Source organism: Heterodontus francisci, chromosome 1 (assembly GCF_036365525.1).
Source record: "Heterodontus francisci isolate sHetFra1 chromosome 1, sHetFra1.hap1, whole genome shotgun sequence".
Classification (NCBI taxonomy): Eukaryota; Metazoa; Chordata; class Chondrichthyes; order Heterodontiformes; family Heterodontidae; genus Heterodontus; species Heterodontus francisci.
In genome coordinates, this window is record NC_090371.1 from 9438942 (window position 1) to 9463865 (window position 24924).

At 47.9% G+C, this 24924-nt stretch overlaps 1 protein-coding gene across 6 annotated transcripts in view; it reads left to right on the plus strand.

The window, feature by feature from the left end:
- Positions 1 to 24924, plus strand: part of LOC137367435 (lysyl oxidase homolog 3B-like) — a 218431-nt gene that overhangs the window by 127981 nt on the left and 65526 nt on the right. For all 6 annotated transcript variants that reach the window (XM_068028647.1, XM_068028646.1, XM_068028644.1 and 3 more), the window contains one exon: positions 20419 to 20573. In XM_068028647.1, the coding sequence (XP_067884748.1) occupies positions 20419 to 20573 (155 nt within the window). The remainder of the gene's footprint in view (positions 1 to 20418; positions 20574 to 24924) is intronic.

Below are 24924 nucleotides of genomic sequence, written 5' to 3' on the forward strand. Positions count from 1 at the left end.
TGGAGAGATTTACACTGGGATATACTGGAGAGAGTTACACTGTGGGATATACTGGAGAGAGTTACACTGTGGGATATACTGCAGAGAGTTACACTGTGGGTCATACTGGAGAGATTTACACTGTGGGACATACTGGAGAGATTTACACTGTGGGACATACTGGAGAGATTTACACTGCGGGACATACTGGAGAGAGTGACACTGCAGGATGTACTGGAGAGTGTTACATAGTGCGATGTACTGGATTGAGTTACACTGTGTGATATACTGGAGAGCGTTGCACTGTGGGATATACTGGAGTGAGTTACACTGTGTGATATACTGGAGAGTGTTACACTGTGGGATGTACTGGAGAGTGTTACATAGTGGGATGTACTGGATTGAGTTACACTGTGTGATATACTGGAGAGTGTTACACTGTGTGATATACTGGAGAGTGTTACACTGTGTGATATACTGGAGAGTGTTACACTGTGTGATATACTGGAGAGTGTTACACTGTGTGATACACTGGAGAGTGTTACACTGTGTGATACACTGGAGAGTGTTACACTGTGTGATACACTGGAGAGTGTTACACTGTGGGATGTACTGGAGAGTGTTACACTGTGGGATGTACTGGAGAGTGTTGCACTGTGCGATATCCTGGAGAGAGTTACACTGGGATATACTGGAGAGTGTTACACTGTGGGATATACTGGAGAGAGTTACACTGTGGGATATACTGGAGAGAGTTACACTGTGGGATATACTGGAGAGAGTTACACTGTGGGATATACTGGAGAGATTTACACTGTGGGATATACTGGAGAGAGTTACACTGTGGGACATACTGGAGAGATTTACACTGTGGGACATACTGGAGAGATTTACACTGGGATATACTGGAGAGAGTTACACTGTGGGATATACTGGAGAGAGTTACACTGTGGGATATACTGCAGAGAGTTACACTGTGGGATATACTGCAGAGAGTTACACTGTGGGTCATACTGGAGAGATTTACACTGTGGGACATACTGGAGAGATTTACACTGCGGGACATACTGGAGAGATTTACACTGCGGGACGTACTGGAGAGAGTTACACTGCAGGATGTACTGGAGAGTGTTACATAGTGCGATGTACTGGATTGAGTTACACTGTGTGATATACTGGAGAGCGTTGCACTGTGGGATATACTGGAGTGAGTTACACTGTGTGATATACTGGAGAGTGTTACACTGTGGGATGTACTGGAGAGTGTTACACTGTGTGATATACTGGAGAGTGTTACACTGTGTGATATACTGGAGAGTGTTACACTGTGTGATATACTGGAGAGTGTTACACTGTGTGATATACTGGAGAGTGTTACACTGTGTGATATACTGGAGAGTGTGACACTGTGTGATATACTGGAGAGTGTTACACTGTGTGATATACTGGAGAGTGTTACACTGTGGGATACACTGGAGAGATTTACACTGTGGGATGTACTGGAGAGTGTTACACTGTGGGATGTACTGGAGAGTGTTGCACTGTGCGATATCCTGGAGAGAGTTACACTGGGATATACTGGAGAGATTTACACTGTGGGATATACTGGAGAGAGTTACACTGTGGGGTATACTGGAGAGAGTTACACTGTGGGATATACTGGAGAGATTTACACTGTGGGATATACTGGAGAGAGTTACACTGTGGGATATACTGGAGAGAGTTACACTGTGGGATATACTGCAGAGAGTTACACTGTGGGATGTACTGGAGAGTGTTACACTGTGTGATATACTGGAGAGTGTTACACTGTGGGATATACTGGAGTGAGTTACACTGTGGGATATACTGGAGTGAGTTACACTGTGGGATATACTGGAGAGAGTTGCACTGTGGGATATACTGGAGAGAGTTACACTGTGGGATATACTGGAGAGAGTTACACTGTGGGATATACTGGAGAGTGTTGCACTGTGGGATATACTGGAGAGATTTACACTGTGGGATGTACTGGGGCGTGTTACACTGTGGGATGTACTGGAGAGTGTTCCATAGTGGGATATACTGGAGAGTGTTACACTGTGGGATATACTGGAGAGAGTTACACTGTGGGATGTACTGGAGAGTGTTACACTGTGGGGAATACTGGAGAGTGTTACTCTGGGATGTACTGGAGAGTGTTCCATAGTGGGATATACTGGAGAGTGTTACATAGTGGGATATACTGGAGAGCGTTACATAGTGGGATATACTGGAGAATGTTACACTGTGGGATGTACTGGAGAGTGTTACATAGTGGGATATACTGGAGAGTGTTACACTGTGGGATATACTGGAGAGAGTTACACTGTGGGATATACTGGAGAGAGTTACACTGTGGGATATACTGGAGAGAGTTACACTGTGGGATATACTGGAGACTGTTACACTGTGGGATGGACTGGAGAGTGTTACACTGTGGGATGGACTGGAGAGTGTTACACTGTGGGATGGACTGGAGAGTGTTACACTGTGGGATGGACTGGAGAGTGTTACACTGTGGGGAATACTGGAGAGTGTTACACAGTGGGATATACTGGAGAGTGTTACACTGTGGGATGTACTGGAGAGTGTTCCATAGTGGGATATACTGGAGAGAGTTACACTGTGGGATGTACTGGAGAGTGTTACAAAGTGGGATATACTGGAGAGTGTTACACTGTGGGATGTACTGGAGAGTGTTACACTGTGGGATGTACTGGAGAGTGTTACATAGTGGGATATACTGGAGAGAGTTACACTGTGGGATGTGCTGGAGAGTGTTACACTGTGGGATGTGCTGGAGAGTGTTACACTGTGGGATGTGCTGGAGAGTGTTACACTGTGGGATGTGCTGGAGAGTGTTACACTGTGGGATATACTGGAGAGAGTTACACTGGGATATACTGGAGAGTGTTACACTGTGGGATATACTGGAGAGTGTTACACTGTGGGATATACTGGAGAGTGTTACACTGTGGGATATACTGGAGAGTGTTACACTGTGGGATATACTGGAGAGTGTTACACTGTGGGATGTACTGGAGAGTGCTACACTGTGGGATATACTGGAGTGAGTTACACTGTGGGATATACTGGAGAGATTTACACTGTGGGATATACTGGAGTGAGTTACACTGTGGGATATACTGGAGAGAGTTACACTGTGGGATATACTGGAGAGAGTTACACTGTGGGATATACTGGAGAGAGTTACACTGTGGGATATACTGGAGAGTGTTACACTGTGTGATATACTGGAGAGTGTTACACTGTGTGATATACTGGAGAGTGTTACACTGTGGGATATACTGGCGAGTGTTACACTGTGGTATATACTGGCGAGTGTTACACTGTGGGATATACTGGAGAGAGTTACACTGTGGGATATACTGGAGAGAGTTACACTGTGGGATATACTGGAGAGAGTTACACTGTGGGATATACTGGAGAGATTTACACTGTGGGACATACTGGAGAGATTGACACTGTGGGATATACTGGAGAGATTTACACTGTGGGACATACTGGAGAGATTTACACTGCGGGACGTACTGGAGAGAGTTACACTGCAGGATGTACTGGAGAGTGTTACATAGTGGGATGTACTGGATTGAGTTACACTGTGTGATATACTGGAGAGCGTTGCACTGTGGGATATACTGGAGTGAGTTACACTGTGTGATATACTGGAGAGATTTACACTGTGGGATGTACTGGAGAGTGTTACATAGTGGGATGTACTGGATTGAGTTACACTGTGTGATATACTGGAGAGTGTTACACTGTGTGATATACTGGAGAGTGTTACACTGTGTGATATACTGGAGAGTGTTACACTGTGTGATATCATGGAGAGTGTTACACTGTGGGATATACTGGCGAGTGTTACATAGTGGGATGTACTGGATTGAGTTACACTGTGTGATATACTGGAGAGCGTTGCACTGTGGGATATACTGGAGTGAGTTACACTGTGGGATGTACTGGAGAGTGTTACACTGTGGGATGTACTGGAGAGTGTTACACTGTGGGATGTACTGGAGAGTGTTACATAGTGGGATGTACTGGATTGAGTTACACTGTGTGATATACTGGAGAGTGTTACACTGTGTGATATACTGGAGAGTGTTACACTGTGTGATATACTGGAGAGTGTTACACTGTGTGATATACTGGAGAGTGTTACACTGTGTGATATACTGGAGAGTGTTACACTGTGGGATATACTGGCGAGTGTTACACTGTGGTATATACTGGCGAGTGTTACACTGTGGTATATACTGGCGAGTGTTACACTGTGGGATATACTGGCGAGTGTTACACTGTGGGATATACTGGAGTGAGTTACACTGTGGGATATACTGGAGAGTGTTACACTGTGGGATATACTGGAGAGTGTTACACTGTGGGATATACTGGCGAGTGTTACACTGTGGGATATACTGGCGAGTGTTACACTGTGGGATATACTGGCGAGTGTTACACTGTGGGGAATACTGGAGAGTGTTACACTGTGGGATATACTGGAGAGAGTTACACTGTGGGATATACCGGAGAGAGTTACACTGTGGGATATACCGGAGAGTGTTACACTGTGGGATATACTGGAGAGTGTTACACTGTGGGATATACTGGCGAGTGTTACACTGTGGGATATACTGGCGAGTGTTACACTGTGGGATATACTGGCGAGTGTTACACTGTGGGGAATACTGGAGAGAGTTACACTGTGGGATATACCGGAGAGAGTTACACTGTGGGATATACCGGAGAGAGTTACACTGTGGGATATACCGGAGAGAGTTACACTGTGGGATATACCGGAGAGAGTTACACTGTGGGATATACCGGAGAGTGTTACACTGTGGGATATACCGGAGAGTGTTACACTGTGGGATATACCGGAGAGAGTTATACTGTGGGATATATTGGAGAGAATTACACTGTGGGATATACTGGAGTGTGATACACTGTGGAATATGCTAGTTTGTCCATTTTGCGATCTCCAGTTACACCTGCTCATTCCTCTGCTTGATGAATTTGAGCTCTTTTCCATTCCTGTGTTGATGTCCCATGGTGTTACGTGCTATACTGCCTGCTCACAGTACCACTGGGTGCTGTGTACTTTGTGTGATTCACTTTTTTCAGACGTGGCCCTTTCTCCGTTTTGAATGTCTAGCCTGGCTGAACTCACAATAAACCTTCACTTTATGCAGAGTAGTCTGAGTGATACCAATACACTCGCTATCCTGGCACCAACCTCCTTGGCTGCATTCCTGAGGCTGGAAAATTCTTTCAATTCTTTTTTCATTCATGAACCTCAGTCTTTCCAGGCAGGTTGTTTTAACCCTGCATATTCGTTCATCATTCCTCTACAAGAACGATTGTCATTCACTGGCTCGAGATGCTGTTGTAGGTTGGGCTGGGCAAGGCTAGGCTTGGCTGGGCTGGGCTGGGTTCGGCTTGGCTGGGCTGGACTGGGAGCCAGGAGGCATGTCAGGGAACCTCATAAAAGAACGAAAGATAGACGTTGTATTCTGACTGCCCCTTTCACAACCTCCGTACATTCCAAAGTGCTTTTCAATCAACAAAGTAACCTTTTGAAGAGTAGAAACTGTTGTAAAAGTGGGAAACACAGAAAGCTCCCAAAAACAGACACCTGAATGGTATTGTTGAATGGTAAATATTGGGCAAGTACACTGGGGAGAATTCACCTGTATGACACACAATAGTGGCTTTTAGGTGTGTTACCGCCACCTGGAAAGTCAGAAAGCAACTCAATTAACCTCTCATCGGAGTGTTATAGTGAGAGATGTGGGGTATATCAGAGTGTTACAGTGAGGGGCGTGGGATATATCAGTGTTATAGTGAGAGGTGTGGGATATATCAAAGTGTTACAGTGAGGGGCGTGGGATATATCAGTGTTATAGTGAGAGGTGTGGGATATATCAAAGTGTTACAGTGAGGGGCGTGGGATATTTCAGTGTTATAGTGAGAGGTGTGGGATATATCAAAGTGTTACAGTGAGGGGCGTGGGATATATCAGTGTTATAGTGAGGAGTGTGGGGTATATCAGAGTGTTACAGTGAGGGGTGTGGGATATATCAAAGTGTTACAGTGAGGGGTGTGGGGTATATCAGAGTGTTACAGTGAGGGGTGTGGGATATATCAAAGTGTTACAGTGAGGGGCGTGGGATATATCAGAGTGTTACAGTGAGGGGCGTGGGATATATCAGTGTTACAGTGAGGAGTGTGGGGTATATCAGAGTGTTACAATGAGGGGTATGGGATATATCAGAGTGTTACAATGAGGGGTGTGGGGTATATCAGAGTGTTACATTGAGGGGTGTGGGATATATCAGAGTTTTACAGTGAGGGATGTGGGATATATCAGAGTGTTACAGTGAGGGGTGTTGAATTTATCAGAGTGTTACAGTGAGGGGTATGGGATATATCAGAGTGTTACAATGAGGGGTGTGGGGTATATCAGAGTGTTACAGTGAGGGGTGTGGGATATATCAGAGTGTTACAATGAGGGGCGTGGGGTATATCAGAGTGTTACAGTGAGGGGTGTTGAATTTATCAGAGTGTTAGAATGAGGGGTGTGGGATAGATCAGAGTGTGGGATATATCTGAGTGTTACAGTGAGGGGTGTGGGGTATATCAGAGTGTTACAGTGAGGGGTGTGGGACATAACAGAGTGTTACAATGAGGGGTGTGGGATATATCAGAGTGTTACAGTGAGGGGTGTGGGGTATATCAGAGTGTACCAGTGAGGGGTGTGGGGTATATCAGAGTGTTACAGTGAGAGGGGTGGGGTATATCAGAGTGTTACAATGAGGGGTGTGGGGTATATCCGAGTGTTACAATGAGGGGTGTGGGGTATATCGGAGTGTTAGTGAGGGGTGTGGGGTATATCGGAGTGTTACAGTGAGGGTTGTGGAATATATCAGAGTTTTACAGTGAGGGGTGTGGGGTATATCAGAGTGTTACAATGAGGGATGTGGGGTATATCAGAGTGTTACAGTGAGGGGTGTGGGACATAACAGAGTGTTACAATGAGGGGTGAGGGGTATATCTGAGTGTTACAGTGAGGGGTGTGGGGTATATCAGAGTGTTACAGTGAGGGGTGTGGGACATAACAGAGTGTTACAATGAGGGGTGAGGGGTATATCTGAGTGTTACAATCAGGGGTGTGGGATAGATCAGAGTGTGGGGTATATCAGAGTGTTACAGTGAGGGGTGTGGGGTATATCAGAGTGTACCAGTGAGGGGTGTGGGGTCTATCAGAGTGTTACAGTGAGAGGGGTGGGGTATATCAGAGTGTTACAGTGAGGGGTGTGGGGTATATCTGAGTGTTACAGTGAGGGGTGTGGGGTATATCAGAGTGTACCAGTGAGGGGTGTGGGGTCTATCAGAGTGTTACAGTGAGAGGGGTGGGGTATATCAGAGTGTTAGAATGAGGGGTGTGGGGTATATCCGAGTATTACAATGAGGGGTGTGGGGTATATCGGAGTGTGACAGTGAGGGGTGTGGGGTATATCAGAGTGTTACAGTGAGGGGTGTGGGGTCTATCAGAGTGTTACAGTGAGGGGTGTGGGGTATATCAGAGTGTTACAGTGAGGGGTGTGGGTATATCAGAGTGTTACAGTGAGGGGTGTGGGGTCTATCAGAGTGTTAAAATGAGGGGTATGGGATATATCAGAGTGTTACAGTGAGGGGTGTGGGGTATATCAGAGTGTTACAGTGAGGGGTGTGGGGTATATCAGAGTGTTACAGTGAGGGGTGTGGGGTATATCAGAGTGTTACAGTGAGGGGTGTGGGGTATATCAGAGTGTTAGTGTGAGGGGTGTGGGATATATCAGAGTGTTACAGTGAGGGGTGTGGGGTATATCAGTGTTACAGTGAGGGGTGTGGGGTATATCAGAGTGTTCCAGTGAGGGGTGTGGGGTATATCAGAGTGTTACAGTGAGGGGTGTGGGGTATATCAGAGTGTTACAGTGAGGGGTGTGGGGTATATCAGAGTGTTACAGTGAGTGGTGTGGGATATATCAGTGTTACAGTGAGGGGTGTGGGATATATCAGAGTGTTACAGTGAGGGGTGTGGGATACATCAGAATGTTACAGTGAGGGTTTGGGATATATCAGTGTTACAGTGAGGGGTGTGGGATATATCAGAGTGTTACAGTGAGGGGTGTGGGATATATCAGAATGTTACAGTGAGGGGTGTGGGATATATCAGTGTGTTACAGTGAGGGGTGTGGGATATATCAGTGTTACAGTGAGGGTTTGGGATATATCAGTGTTACAGTGAGGGGTGTGGGATATATCAGAGTGTTACAGTGAGGGGTGTGGGATATATCAGAGTGTCAGTGAGGGGTGTGGGGTATATCAGAGTGTTACAGTGAGGGGTGTGGGATATATCAGTGTTACAGTGAGGGGTGTGGGATATATCAGAGTGTTACAGTGAGGGGTATGGGTTATATCAGAGTGTTACAGTGAGGGGTGTGGGATATATCAGAGTGTTACAGTGAGGGGTGTGGGATATATCAGAATGTTACAGTGAGGGGCGTGGGATATATCAGAGTGTTACAGTGAGGGGTGTGGGTTATATCAGAGTGTTACATTGAGGGTTTGGGATATATCAGTGTTACAGTGAGGGGTGTGGGATATATCAGAGTGTTACAGTGAGGGGTGTGGGATATATCAGAGTGTTACAGTGAGGGGTGTGGGGTATATCAGAGTGTCAGTGAGGGGTGTGGGGTATATCAGTGTTACAGTGAGGGGTGTGGGGTATATCAGAGTGTTACAGTGAGGGGTGTGGGGTATATCAGAGTGTCAGTGAGGGGTGTGGGGTATATCAGAGTGTTACAGTGAGGGGTGTGGGGTATATCTGAGTGTTACAGTGAGGGGTGTGGGATATATCAGAGTGTTACAGTGAGGGGTGTGGGGTATATCAGAGTGTCAGTGAGGGGTGTGGGGTATATCAGAGTGTTACAGTGAGTGGTGTGGGATATATCAGTGTTACAGTGAGGGGTGTGGGATATATCAGAATGTGACAGTGAGGGGTGTGGGATATATCAGAGTGTTACAGTGAGGGGTGTGGGTTATATCAGAGTGTTACATTGAGGGTTTGGGATATATCAGTGTTACAGTGAGGGGTGTGGGATATATCAGAGTGTTACAGTGAGGGGTGTGGGGTATATCAGAGTGTTACAGTGAGGGGTGTGGGATATATCAGAGTGTTACAGTGAGGGGTGTGGGGTATATCAGAATGTTACAGTGAGGGGTGTGGGATATATCAGAATGTTACAGTGAGGGGTGTGGAATATATCAGAGTGTTACAGTGAGGGGTGTGGGATATATCAGAGTGTTACAGTGAGGGGTGTGGGATATATCAGAGTGTTACAGTGAGGGGTGTGGGATATATCAGAGTGTTACAGTGAGGGGTGTGGGATATATCAGAGTGTTACAGTGAGGGGTGTGGGATATATCAGAGTGTTACAGTGAGGGGTGTGGGATATATAAGAGTGTTACAGTGAGGGGTGTGGAATATATCAGAGTGTTACAGTGAGGGGTGTGGGATATATCAGAGTGTTACAGTGAGTGGTGTGGGATATATCAGAATGTTACAGTGAGGGGTGTGGGATATATCAGAGTGTAACAGTGAGGGGTGTGGGATATATCAGAATGTTACAGTGAGGGGTGTGGGATATATAAGAGTGTTACAGTGAGGGGTGTGGGGTATATCAGAGTGTTACAGTGAGGGCTGTGGGATATATCAGAGTGTTACAGTGAGGGTTTGGGATATATCAGAATGTTACAGTGAGGGGTGTGGGGTATATCAGAGTGTTACAGTGAGGGGTGTGGGGTATATCAGAGTGTTACAGTGAGGGGTGTGGGATATATCAGAGTGTTAGAGTGAGGGGTGTGGGATATATCAGAATGTTACAGTGAGGGGTGTGGAATATATCAGAGTGTTACAGTGAGGGGTGTGGGGTATATCAGAGTGTTACAGTGAGTGTTTGGGATATATCAGAGTGTTAGAGTGAGGGGTGTGGGGTATGTCAGAGTGTTACAGTGAGGGGTGTGGGGTATGTCAGAGTTGTACAGTAAGGGGTGTGGGATATATAAGAGATGTGGAACAGCTAGTCAAGAGGAAGAAGGAAGCTTACTTATGGTTGAGGAAGCAAGGATCCGACAGGGCTCTAGAGGGTTGCAAGGTAGCCAGGAAGGAACTGAAGAATGGACTTAGGAGAGCTAGAAGGGGACATGAAAATGTCTTGGCGGGTAGGATTAAGGAAAATCCCAAGGCGTTCTACACTTATGTGAGGAACAAGAGGATGGCCAGAGTGAGGGTAGGGCCGATCAGGGATAGTGGAGGGAAATTTTTCCTGGAGTCGGAGGAGGTAGGGGAGGTCCTAAATGAATACTTTGCTTCAGTATTCACTAGTAGAGGGACCTGGTCGTTTGTGAGGACAGCGTGGAACAGGCTGATATGCTCGAACAGGTTGTGGTTAAGAGGGAGGATGTGCTGGAAATTTTGAATGATATGAGGACAGATAAGTCCCCGGGGCCAAACGGGATATACCCAAGGATATTACGGGAAGTGAGGGAAGAGATTGCTGCGCCTTTGGCGATGATCTTTGCGTCTTCACTGTCCACTGGAGTAGTACCGGATGATTGGAGGGTGTCAAATGTTGTTCCCTTGTTCAAGAAAGGGAATAGGGATAACCCTGGGAATTATAGACCAGTCAGTCTTACGTCGGTAGTGGGCAAATTATTGGAGAGGATTCTGAGAGACAGAATTTATGATTATTTGGAAAAGCATGGTTTGATTAGAAACAGTCAGCATGGCTTTGTGAGGGGTAGGTCATGCCTCACAAGCCTTATTGAATTCTTTGAAGATGTGACAAAACACATTGATGAAGGAAGAGCAGTGGATGTGGTGTATATGGATTTTAGCAAGGCGTTTGATAAGGTTCCCCATGGTAGGCTCATTCAGAAAGTAAGGAGGCATGGGATTCAGGGAAAGTTGGCTGTCTGGATACAAAATTGGCTGGCCCACAGAAGTCAGAGGGTGGTAGTAGATGGAAAGTATTCAGCATGGAGCTCGGTGACCAGTGGTGTTCCACAAGGATCTGTTCTGGGACCTCTGCTCTTTGTGATTTTTATAAATGACTTGGATGAGGAAGTGGAAGGCTGGGTTAGCAAGTTTGCCGATGACACGAAGATTGCTGGAGTTGTGGATAGTGTGGAAGGCTGTTGTAGGCTGCAATGGGACATTGACAGGATGCAGAGCTGGGCTGAGAAGTGGCAGATGGAGTTCAACCTGGAAAAGTGTGAAGTGATTCATTTTGGAAGGTCGAATTTGAATGCAGAATACAGGCTTAAAGACAGGATTCTTGGTAGTGTGGAGGAACAGAGCGATCTTGGGGTCCACGTCCATAGATCGCTCAAAGTTGCCACCCAAGTTGATAGGGTTGTTAAGAAGGCGTATGGTGTGTTGGCTTTCATTAACAGGGGGATTGAGTTTAAGAGCCGCGAGGTTATGCTGCAGCTCTATAAGGCCCTGGTTCGACCACACTTGGAATATTGTGTTCAGTTCTGGTCGCCTCATTATAGGAAGGATGTGGAAGCTTTAGAGAGGGTGCAGAGGAGATTTACCAGGATGCTGCCTGGACTGGAGGGCATGTCTTAACAAAAAAAGACTGAGGGAGATAGGGCTTTTCTCATTGGAGCGAAGAAGGATGAGAGGTGACTTGATAGAGGGGTACGAGATGATGAGAGGCATGGATAGAGTGGATAGCCGGAGACTTTTTCCCAGGGTGGAAAGGGCTATCACCAGGGGGCATAATTTTAAGGTGATTGGAGGAAGGTTTCGGGGAGATGTCAGAGGTAGGTTCTTTACACAGAGAGTGGTGGGTGCGTGGAATGCACTGCCAGCGGTGGTAGTAGAAGCAGATACATTAGGGACATTTAAGCGACTCTTGGATAGGTACAGGGATGATAGGAGAATGAAGGGTAGGTAGTTAGTTTGATCTTCGAGTAGGTTAAAGGTTTGGCACAACATCATGGGCCGAAGGGCCTGTACTGTGCTGTACTGTTCTATGTTCTACATCAGAGTGTTACAGTGAGGGGTGTGGGGTATATCAGAGCGTCAGAGTGAGGGGTGTGGGATATATCAGAGTGTTACAGTGAGGGGTGTGGAATATATCAGAGTGTTACAGTGAGGGGTGTGGGGTATATCAGAGTTGTACAGTGAGGGTTGTGGGATATATCAGAGTGTGACAGTGAGGGGTGTGGGGTATATCAGAGTGTTCCAGTGAGGGGTGTGGGGTATATCAGAGTTGTACAGTAAGGGGTGTGGGATATATAAGAGATGTGGAACAGCTAGTCAAGAGGAAGAAGGAAGCTGACTTAAGGTTGAGGAAGCAAGGATCAGACAGGGCTCTAGAGGGTTACAAGGTAGCCAGGAAGGAACTGAAGAATGGACTTGGGAGAGCTAGAAGGGGACATGAAAATGTCTTGGCGGGTAGGATTAAGGAAAATCCCAAGGCGTTCTACACTTATGTGAGGAACAAGAGGATGGCCAGAGTGAGGGTAGGGCCGATCAGGGATAGTGGAGGGAAATTGTGCCTGGAGTCGGAGGTAGGGGAGGTCTTAAATGAATACTTTGCTTCAGTATTCACTAGTGCGAGGGACCTGGTCATTTGTGAGGACAGCATGGAACAGGCTGATATGCTCGAACAGGTTGATGTTAAGAAGGAGGATGTGCTGGAAATTTTGAATGATATGAGGACAGATAAGTCCCCGGGGCCAGACGGGATATACCCAAGGATATTACGGGAAGCGAGGGAAGAGATTGCTGCGCCTTTGGCGATGATCTTTGCGTCTTCACTGTCCACTGGAGTAGTACCAGATGATTGGAGGGTGTCAAATGTTGTTCCCTTGTTCAAGAAAGGGAATAGGGATAACCCTGGGAATTATAGACCAGTCAGTCTTAGGTCGGTAGTGGGCAAATTATTGGAGAGGATTCTGAGAGACAGGATTTATGATTATTTGGAAAAGCATGGTTTGATTAGAGACAGTCAGCATGGCTTTGTGAGGGGCAGGTCATGCCTCACAAGCCTTATTGAATTCTTTGAGGATTTGACAAAACACATTGATGAAGGAAGAGCAGTGGATGTGGTGTATATGGATTTTAGCAAGGCGTTTGATAAGGTTCCCCATGGTAGGCTCATTCAGAAAGTAAGGAGGCATGGGATACAGGGAAATCTGGCTGTCTGGATACAGAATTGGCTGGCTCATAGAAGACAGAGGGTGGTAGTAGATGGAAAGGATTCAGCCTGGAGCTCGGTGACCAGTGGCGTTCCGCAGGGATCTGGTCTGGGACCTCTGCTCTTTGTGATTTTTATAAATGACTTGGATGAGGAATTGGAAGGCTGGGTTAGTAAGTTTGCCGATGACACAAAGGGTGCTGGAGTTGTGGATAGTGTGGAAGGCTGTTGTCGGTTGCAACGGGACATTGACAGGATGCAGAGCTGGGCTGAGAAGTGGCAGACGGAGTTCAACCTGGAAAAGTGTGAAGTGATTCATTTTGGAAGGTCGAATTTGAATGTGGAATACAGGCTTAAAGACAGGATTCTTGGTAGTGTGGAGGAACAGAGGGATCTTGGGGTCCATGTCCATAGATCGCTCAAAGTTGCCACCCAAGTTGATAGGGTTGTTAAGAAGGCGTATGGTGTGTTGGCTTTCATTAACAGGGGGATTGAGTTTAAGAGCCGCGAGGTTATGCTGCAGCTCTATAAGGCCCTGGTTCGATCAAACTTGGAATATTGTGTTCCGTTCTGGTCGCCTCATTATAGGAAGGATGTGGAAGCTTTAGAGAGGGTGCAGAGGAGATTTACCAGGATGCTGCCTAGACTGGAGGGCATGTCCAATGAAAAAAGATTGAGGGAGCTGGGGCTTTTCTCATTGGAGCGAAGAAGGATGAGAGGTGACTTTATAGAGGGGTACAAGATGATGAGAGGCATAGACAGAGTGGATAGTCAGAGACTTTTTCCCAGGGTGGAAAGGGCTATCACCAGGGGGCATAATTTTAAGGTGATTGGAGGAAGGTTTCGATAAGATGTCAGAGGTAGGTTCTTTACACAGAGAGTGGTGGGTGCATGGAATGCACTGCCAGCGGTGGTAGTAGAAGCAGATACATTAGGGGCATTTAAGCGACTCTTGGATAGGTACATGGATGATAGTAGAATGAAGGGTAGGTAGTTAGTTTGATCTTCGAGTACGTTAAAGGTTTGGCACAACATCATGGGCCGAAGGGCCTGTACTGTGCTGTACTGTTCTATGTTCTATGTTCTACATCAGAGTTTTACAGTGAGGGCGTGGGGTATATCAGAGTGTTACAGTGAGGGGTGTGGGGTATTTTAGAACAGTACAGCACAGTACAGGCCCTTCGGCCCACGATGTTGTGCCGAACCTTTAACCTACTCCAAGATCAAACTAACTACCCACCCTTCATTCTACGATCATCCATGTACCTATCCAAGAATTAGAATTAGAACATTACAGCGCAGTATAGGCCCTTCGGCCCTCGATGTTGCGCCGGCCTGTGAAACCATCTGACCTACACTATTCCATTTTCATCCATATGTCTATCCAATGACCACTCAAATGCCCTTAAAGTTGGCGAGACTACTACTGCTGCAGGCAGGGCGTTCCACGCCCCTACTACTCTCTGAGTAAAGAAACTACCTCTGACATCTGTCCTACATCTATCACCCCTCAACTTAAAGCGATGTCCCCTCGTGTTTGCCATCACCATCCGAGGAAAAAGACTCTCACTATCCACCCTATCTAACCCTCTGATTATCTTATATGTCTCTATTAAGTCACCTCTCCTCCTCCTTCTCTCCAACGAAAACAACCTCAAGTCCCTCAGCCTTTCCTCGTAAGACCTTCCCTCCATACCAGGCAACATCCTAGTAAATCTCCTCTGCACCCTTTCCATAGCTTCCACATCCTTCCTATAATGCGGTGACCAGAACTGCATGCAATACTCCAGGTGCGGTCTCACCAGAGTTTTGTACAGCTGCAGCATGACCTCGTGGCTCTGAAACCCGATCCCCCGACTAATAAAAGCTAACTCACCATATGCCTTCTTAACAGCCCTATTAACCTGGGTAGCAGCCTTCAGGGATTTATGCACCTGGACACCAAGATCTCTCTGTTCATCTACACTACCAAGAATCTTCCCATTAGCCCAGTACTCTGCATTCGGGTTACTCCTTCCAAAGTGAATCACCTCGCACTTTTCCACATTAAACTCCATTTGCCATCTCTCAGCCCAGCTCTGCAGCCTATCTATGTCCCTCTGTACCCAACAACATCCTTCGGCACTATCCACAACTCCACCGACCTTCGTGTCATCCGCAAATTTACTAACCCACCCTTCTACACCCTCATCCAGGTCATTTATAAAAACGACAAACAGCAGTGGCCCCAAAACAGATCCTTGCTGTACACCACTAGTAACTAAACTCCAGGATGAACATTTGCCATCAACCACCACCCTCTGTCTTCTTTCAGCTAGCCAATTTCTGATCCAAAGCTCTAAATCACCTTCAACCCCTGTAGTGGGGTATATCAGAGTGTAACAGTGAGGGGTGTGGGGTATATCAGAGTGTTACAGTGAGGGGTGTGGGATATATCAGAGTGTTACAGTGAGGGGTGTGGGATAGATCAGAGTGTTACAGTGAGGGGTGTGGGGTATATCAGAGTGTTACAGTGAGGGGTGTGGGGTATATCAGAGTGTTACAGTGAGGCGTGTGGGATATATCAGAGTGTTACAGTGAGGGGTGTGGGGTATATCAGAGTGTTACAATGAGGGGTGTGGGATATATCAGAGTGTTACAGTGAGGGGTGTGGGATATATCAGAGTGTTACAGTGAGGGGTGTGGGTTATATCAGGGTTACAGTGAGTGGTGTGGGATATATCAGAGTGTTACAATGAGGGGTGTGGGAGATATCAGAGTGTTACAATGAGGGGTGTGGGGGATATCAGAGTGTTACAATGAGGGGTGTGGGATATATCAGAGTGTTACAGTGAGTGGTGTGGGATATATCAGAGTGTCTCTGTGAGGGGTGTTGGGTATATCAAAGTGTTACAGTGAGTGGTGTGGGATATATCAGAGTGTTACAGTGAGGGGTGTGGGATATATCAGAGTGTTACAGTGAGTGGTGTGGGATATATCAGTGTCTCTGTGAGGGGTGTTGGGTATATCAAAGTGTTACAGTGAGTGGTGTGGGATATATCAGAGTGTCTCTGTGAGGGGTGTGGGATATATCAGAGTGTTACAGTGAGGGGTGTGGGATATATCAGAGTGTTACAGTGAGGGGCGTGGGATATATCAGAGTGTTACAGTGAGTGGTGTGGGATATATCAGGGTTACAGTGAGGGGTGTGGGGATATCAGAGTGTTACAATGAGGGGTGTGGGGGATATCAGAGTGTTACAGTGAGGGATGTGGGATATATCAGTGTTACAGTGAGGGGTGTGGGATATATCAGTGTTACAGTGAGGGGTGTGGGATATATCAGTGTTACAGTGAGGGGTGTGGGATATATCAGAGTGTTACAGTGAGGGATGTGGGGTATATCAGTGTTACAGTGAGGGCTGTGGGATATATCAGAGTGTTACAGTGAGGGGTGTGGGGTATATCAGAGTGTTACAGTGAGGGGTGTGGGACATATCAGAGTGTTACAGTGAGGGGTGTGGGATATATCAGTGTTACAGTGAGGGGTGTGGGATATATCAGAGTGTTACAGTGAGGGGTGTGGGGTATATCAGGGTTACAGTGAGTGGTGTGGGATATATCAGAGTGTTACAATGAGGGGTGTGGGATATATCAGAGTGTTACAATGAGGGGTGTGGGGTATATCAGTGTTACAGTGAGGGGTGTGGGATATATCAGAGTGTTACAGTGAGGGGTGTGGGGTATATCAGAGTGTTATAGTGAGGGGTGTGGGTTATATCAGAGTGTTACAGTGAGGGGTGTGGGGTATATCAGTGTTACAGTGAGGGGTGTGGGGTATATCAGAGTGTTACAGTGAGGGGTGTGGGGTATATCAGTGTTACAGTGAGGGGTGTGGGGTATATCAGTGTTACAGTGAGGGGTGTGGGGTATATCAGAGTGTTGCAGTGAGGGGTGTGGGGTACATCAGAGTGTTACAGTGAGGGGTGTGGGTTATATCAGTGTTATAGTGAGGGGTGTGGGATATATCAGAGTGTTACAGTGAGGGGTGTGGGGTATATCAGAGTGTTACAGTGAGGGGTGTGGGGTATATCAGAGTGTTACAGTGAGGGGTGTGGGGTATATCAGAGTGTTACAGTGAGGGGTGTGGGATATATCAGAGTGTTACAGTGAGGGGTGTGGGTTATATCAGGGTTACAGTGAGTGGTGTGGGATATATCAGAGTGTTACAATGAGGGGTGTGGGAGATATCAGAGTGTTACAATGAGGGGTGTGGGGGATATCAGAGTGTTACAATGAGGGGTGTGGGATATATCAGAGTGTTACAGTGAGTGGTGTGGGATATATCAGAGTGTCTCTGTGAGGGGTGTTGGGTATATCAAAGTGTTACAGTGAGTGGTATGGGATATATCAGAGTGTTACAGTGAGGGGTGTGGGATATATCAGAGTGTTACAGTGAGGGGTGTGGGTTATATCAGGGTTACAGTGAGTGGTGTGGGATATATCAGAGTGTTACAATGAGGGGTGTGGGAGATATCAGAGTGTTACAGTGAGGGGTGTGGGGGATATCAGAGTGTTACAGTGAGTGGTGTGGGATATATCAGAGTGTCTCTGTGAGGGGTGTTGGGTATATCAAAGTGTTACAGTGAGTGGTGTGGGATATATCAGAGTGTTACAGTGAGGGGTGTGGGATATATCAGAGTGTTACAGTGAGTGGTGTGGGATATATCAGTGTCTCTGTGAGGGGTGTTGGGTATATCAAAGTGTTACAGTGAGTGGTGTGGGATATATCAGAGTGTTACAGTGAGGGGTGTGGGATATATCAGAGTGTTACAGTGAGTGGTGTGGGATATATCAGTGTCTCTGTGAGGGGTGTTGGGTATATCAAAGTGTTACAGTGAGTGGTGTGGGATATATCAGAGTGTCTCTGTGAGGGGTGTGGGATATATCAGAGTGTTACAGTGAGTGGTATGGGATATATCAGTGTTACAATGAGGGGTGTGGGATATATCAGAGTGTTACAGTGAGTGGTGTGGGATATATCAGAGTGTCTCTGTGAGGGGTGTTGGGTATATCAAAGTGTTACAGTGAGTGGTGTGGGATATATCAGAGTGTTACAGTGAGGGGTGTGGGATATATCAGAGTGTTACAGTGAGTGGTGTGGGATATATCAGTGTCTCTGTGAGGGGTGTTGGGTATATCAAAGTGTTACAGTGAGTGGTGTGGGATATATCAGAGTGTCTCTGTGAGGGGTGTGGGATATATCAGAGTGTTACAGTGAGGGGTGTGGGATATATCAGAGTGTTACAGTGAGGGGCGTGGGATATATCAGAGTGTTACAGTGAGTGGTGTGGGATATATCAGGGTTACAGTGAGTGGTGTGGGATATATCAGAGTGCTACAATGAGGGGTGTGGGGGATATCAGAGTGTTACAATGAGGGGTGTGGGGGATATCAGAGTGTTACAGTGAGGGGTGTGGGATATATCAGTGTTACAGTGAGGGGTGTGGGATATATCAGTGTTACAGTGAGGGGTGTGGGATATATCAGAGTGTTACAGTGAGGGATGTGGGGTATATCAGTGTTACAGTGAGGGCTGTGGGATATATCAGAGTGTTACAGTGAGGGGTGTGGGGTATATCAGTGTTACAGTGAGGGGTGTGGGATATATCAGTGTTCCAGTGAGGGATGTCGGGTATATCAGAGTGTTACAGTGAGGGGTGTGGGGTATATCAGAGTGTTACAGTGAGGGGTGTGGGACATATCAGAGTGTTACAGTGAGGGGTGTGGGATATATCAGTGTTACAGTGAGGGGTGTGGGATATATCAGAGTGTTACAGTGAGGGGTGTGGGGTATATCAGGGTTACAGTGAGTGGTGTGGGATATATCAGAGTGTTACAATGAGGGGTGTGGGATATATCAGAGTGTTACAGTGAGGGGTGTGGGGTATATCAGTGTTACAGTGAGGGGTGTGGGATATATCAGAGTGTTACAGTGAGGGGTGTGGGGTATATCAGAGTGTTCCAGTGAGGGGTGTGGGGTATATCAGTGTTACAGTGAGGGGTGTGGGGTATATCGGAGTGTTACAGTGAGGGGTGTGGGGTATATCAGTGTTACAGTGAGGGGTGTGGGGTATATCAGTGTTACAGTGAGGGGTGTGGGATATATCAGAGTGTTACAGTGAGGGGTGTGGGATATATCAGAGTGTTACAGTGAGGGGTGTGGGGTATATCAGAGTGTTACAGTGAGGGGTGTGGGGTATATCAGAGTGTTACAGTGAGGGGTGTGGGGTATATCAGAGTGTTACAGTGAGGGGTGTGGGATATATCAGAGTGTTACAGTGGGGGGTGTGGGGTATATCAGAGTGTTACAGTGAGGGGTGTGGGGTATATCAGAGTGTTACAGTGTGGGGTGTGGGGTATATCAGAGTGTTACAGTGAGGGGTGTGGGATATATCAGAGTGTTACAGTGAGGGGTGTGGGGTATATCAGAGTGTTACAGTGAGGGGTGTGGGGTATATCAGTGTTACAGTGAGGGGTGTGGGATATATCAGAGTGTTACAGTGAGGGGTGTGGGGTATATCAGAGTGTTCCAGTGAGGGGTGTGGGGTATATCAGTGTTACAGTGAGGGGTGTGGGGTATATCGGAGTGTTACAGTGAGGGGTGTGGGGTATATCAGTGTTACAGTGAGGGGTGTGGGGTATATCAGTGTTACAGTGAGGGGTGTGGGATATATCAGAGTGTTACAGTGAGGGGTGTGGGATATATCAGAGTGTTACAGTGAGGGGTGTGGGGTATATCAGAGTGTTACAGTGAGGGGTGTGGGGTATATCAGAGTGTTACAGTGAGGGGTGTGGGGTATATCAGAGTGTTACAGTGAGGGGTGTGGGATATATCAGAGTGTTACAGTGGGGGGTGTGGGGTATATCAGAGTGTTACAGTGAGGGGTGTGGGGTATATCAGAGTGTTACAGTGTGGGGTGTGGGGTATATCAGAGTGTTACAGTGAGGGGTGTGGGATATATCAGAGTGTTACAGTGAGGGGTGTGGGATATATCAGAGTGTTACAGTGAGGGGTGTGGGATATATCAATGTATTAGAGTGTCTTTTGTGGATATTACTCTGAAATTATCTCATTATAACACTGGATGATTTTGCAGGAATGGGCCCAATCTATCTCAACGAGGTGCAGTGCAATGGCTTTGAGAAGTCGATATGGGATTGTGCAGCAAAGAATATCTCAGAGGACGACTGCAAACATACTGAAGATGCAGCCGTTCGCTGCAACATCCCCTACATGGGCTTCGAATCCTCGGTCTGACCTTCTGTTCCTTCAACTATATCAAATGTGTTTGTGTTTGCACAAAACTGTGTCTGTGTGTGTGTGTGAATGGATGTGACTGTGTGTGTGTGAATGAACGTGTGTGTGTGAGAGAATGGGTGTGTGTGTGTGTGAGAGAATGGGTGTGTGTGTGTGTGAGAGAATGGGTGTGTGTGTGTGAGAGAATGGGTGTGACTGTGTGTGTGTGTGCGTGAATGAACGTGTGTGTGTGCGAGTGGGTGTGTGTGTGAGAGAATGGGTGTGTGTGTGTGAATGGATGTGTGTGTGTGTGTGTGTGTGTGTGTGTGAGAATGAGTGTGTGTGTGTGTGGTGTGGGTGGGTGTGTGGCGTGTCAGAGTGTAAGGCAGAGGGAGATGTAGAAGGATAGCCAGTGGGGGACTGGTGAGGGGTAGAGGAGGAGGGAGAGATGGAGGGTGAGTGGAGAGGTAGAGAATGAAGGTGAGGGGAGAAGTGGAAGGTGAGGGGAAGAGAGAGATGGAGGATGAGGGGAGAGGTGGAGTGGAATGGTGGAGTGGCGGTGATGAGGGGGAGTGGCGGGGGAATGAGGGGGAGGGTTGGGGTGGGGGATGAGGGGGAGGGGATAAGGGGAGGGGTGGGGAGTGGGTGTGTGTGGGCGGGTGGACGGGGGAAGGGGGAAGGGGAGTGGAGAGGACGGGATGAGGGGGAGGGGAATGGACGAGGGAGGGGAGGGCAGGGGCGGGGACGAGGGAGGGAGGGGAGGGCAGGGGTGGGGATGAGGGGGAGGGGATGAGGGGGAGGGGAGTGGGCAGGGGAGGGGCGGGGATGAGGGGGAGGGGAGGGAGGGGAGGGGCGGGGATGAGGGGGAGGGAAGTGGGCAGGGGAAGGGTGGGGATGAGGGGGAGGGAAGCAGGCAGGGGAGGGAGGGGAGTGGTGGGGGTTGAGTACAGTGACAGGGTGTAGTCACACAGCCTCACCATGGGACTCAATGGAAGGATTTTCCAAACGTCTGGGCTGCTGTCAAACAGCAGAGAAATTACCACACAGTGAGTCAGCCATCGAATTCAGAGCTCGCTATCTAACCATTAACTTCGATTTAACAGAGGTTAACGTTCCCTCAACACTCAGTGACTAATAAATGCCTCACACATCGTGAGCAACAGAATACAATCTGAGTCTGCTCTGATTGAGGTAGTGTGTGCAGCCCCGGCTACAGCCAGCAGTCAATGAGGACTTGCAGATCCTCATTGTGGTTGGATTAGCAGTGATGGGTTATTGTCTAATCCACAGGCCCTGCTATCTTCCTCCTCCCAGCCCCTGCCTTTAGCTCAGTGTTCCTGCTGCATGAGCGATTCGTCAACTCTCATTATCACATGGGGGAGTGCAGCATTCTGAAAGTAGGAAGCATCCTTCTGAGATTAGGACTAATACAGATTGTTGACACAGTGTAGAGGGAGCTTTACTCTGTATCTAACCCCGTGTGGTACCTGTCCTGGGAGTGTTTGATGGGGACAGTGTAGAGGGAGCTTTACTCTGTATCTAACCCCGTGTGGTACCTGTCCTGGGAGTGTTTGATGGGGACAGTGTAGAGGGAGTAGGAATTGACCTTTGATATCTAAGAGAGGAATCTGTCTCACTGGTGTTTGCTCCATTAAGTTGTGCATTCTTGCGATGGTGAAATATTTGCTCGGGATTAATGAATTGCTAGCTGAGCTTGTTAACTCAACAGAATCCGAGGCCCTTGGAATTGAGGAAAGTTACCAATGGAAGTCCGAGTCCTGATAAACCACTTTGACATTGTGAAGCCAAAGAGCGTCCTGAGGTGTACGCTCCCGGTTACACAGTGATCCTGAGGTGTACACTCCTGGTTACACAGTGATCCTGAGGTGTACACTCCTGGTTACACGGTGATCCTGAGGTGTACGCTCCCGGTTACACAGTGATCCTGAGGTGTACACTCCTGGTTACACAGTGATCCTGAGGTGTACACTCCTGGTTACACGGTGATCCTGAGGTGTACGCTCCCGGTTACACAGTGATCCTGAGGTGTACACTCCTGGTTACATGATCCTGAGGTGTACACTCCTGGTTACACGGTGATCCTGAGGTGTACGCTCCCGGTTACACAGTGATCCTGAGGTGTACACTCCCTGTTACACGGTGATCCTGAGGTGTACACTCCTGGTTACACGGTGATCCTGAGGTGTACACTCCCGGTTACACAGTGATCCTGAGGTGTACACTCCCGGTTACACAGTGATCCTGAGGTGCACGGTCCCGGTTACACGGTGATCCTGAGGTGCACGGTCCCGGTTACACGGTGATCCTGAGGTGTACACTCCCGGTTACACGGTGATCCTGAGGTGTACACTCCCGGTTACACGGTGATCCTGAGGTGTACACTCCCGGTTACACGGTGATCCTGAGGTGTACACTCCCGGTTACACGGTGATCCTGAGGTGCACGGTCCCGGTTACACAGTGATCCTGAGGTGTACACTCCTGGTTACACGGTGATCCTGACGTGTACACTCCTGGTTACACGGTGATCCTGAGGTGTACACTCCTGGTTACACGGTGATCCTGAGGTGTACACTCCTGGTGACATGGTGATCCTGAGGTGTACACTCCTGGTTACACTCTGATCCTGAGGTGTACACTCCCGGTTACACGGTGATCCTGAGGTGTACACTCCCGGTTACACGGTGATCCTGAGGTGTACACTCCCGGTTACACGGTGATCCTGAGGTGTACACTCCCGGTTACACTCTGATCCTGAGGTGTACACTCCCGGTTACACGGTGATCCTGAGGTGTACACTCCCGGTTACACGGTGATCCTGAGGTGTACACTCCCGGTTACACGGTGATCCTGAGGTGTACACTCCTGGTTACACTCTGATCCTGAGGTGTACACTCCCGGTTACACGGTGATCCTGAGGTGTACACTCCTGGTTACACGGTGATCCTGAGGTGTACACTCCCGGTTACACGGTGATCCTGAGGTGTACACTCCCGGTTACACGGTGATCCTGAGGTGTACACGCCCGGTTACACGGTGATCCTGAGGTGTACACTCCCGGTTACACGGTGATCCTGAGGTGTACACTCCCGGTTACACGGTGATCCTGAGGTGTACACTCCTGGTTACACTCTGATCCTGAGGTGTACACTCCCGGTTACACGGTGATCCTGAGGTGTACACTCCCGGTTACACAGTGATCCTGAGGTGTACACGCCCGGTTACACGGTGATCCTGAGGTGTACACTCCCGGTTACACGGTGATCCTGAGGTGTACACGCCCGGTTACACGGTGATCCTGAGGTGTGCACTCCCGGTTACACGGTGATCCTGAGGTGTACACTCCTGGTTACACGGTGATCCTGAGGTGTACACGCCCGGTTACACGGTGATCCTGAGGTGTGCACACAATCATATCACACTGATGGGACGCCCTCTCCCATGGGGGTCCATCGGATGGGTTTCATTCTCCCACAGCAGTCGTAGCACTGAGACTCTCCCTCTCCTACAATTGAGTGCAGGGTACCCCACCCCATTAACAATGACAGACGGTGACAGCACATGTTTACCCGTGCTGGCTGTGGTAACTGAGAGTGGCTCCTTCCTCAGAAATCAGCACAAAAACAAAAGAAGACAGCACGGAACCACACAGAATATTCGTAGAGCCCGGTCACCTCAGCATGGCTGACTGATACCCAGATAACAGTCAGAGCACTGCCTTATACAATGAACAATGTAACGATCACTGCTAGTGGACCATACAACAAATCACTGTCAGTCTCTATTACTCTCTGTTACTCACTCCCAGTCTCTATTACTCTCTGTTACTCACTCCCAGTCTCTATTACCCTCTGTTACTCACTCCCAGTCTCTATTACCCTCTGTTACTCACTCCCAGTCTCTATTACCCTCTGTTACTCACTCCCAGTCTCTATTACCCTCTGTTACTCACTCCCAGTCTCTATTACCCTCTGTCACTCACTCCCAGGCTCTGTTACCCTCTGTCACTCACTCCCAGTCTCTGTTACCCTCTGTTACTCACTCCCAGTCTCTATTCCCCTCTGTTACTCACTCCCAGTCTCTATTCCCCTCTGTTACTCACTCCCAGTCTCTGTTACCCTCTGTCACTCACTCCCAGTCTCTCTTACCCTCTGTCACTCACTCCCAGTCTCTCTTACCCTCTGTCACTCACTCCCAGTCTCTATTACCCTCTGTTACTCACTCCCAGTCTCTCTTATCCTCTGTTACTCACTCCCAGTCTCTCTTACCCTGTTACTCACTCCCAGTCTCTATTACCCTCTGTCACTCACTCCCAGTCTCTCTTACCCTCTGTTACTCACTCCCAG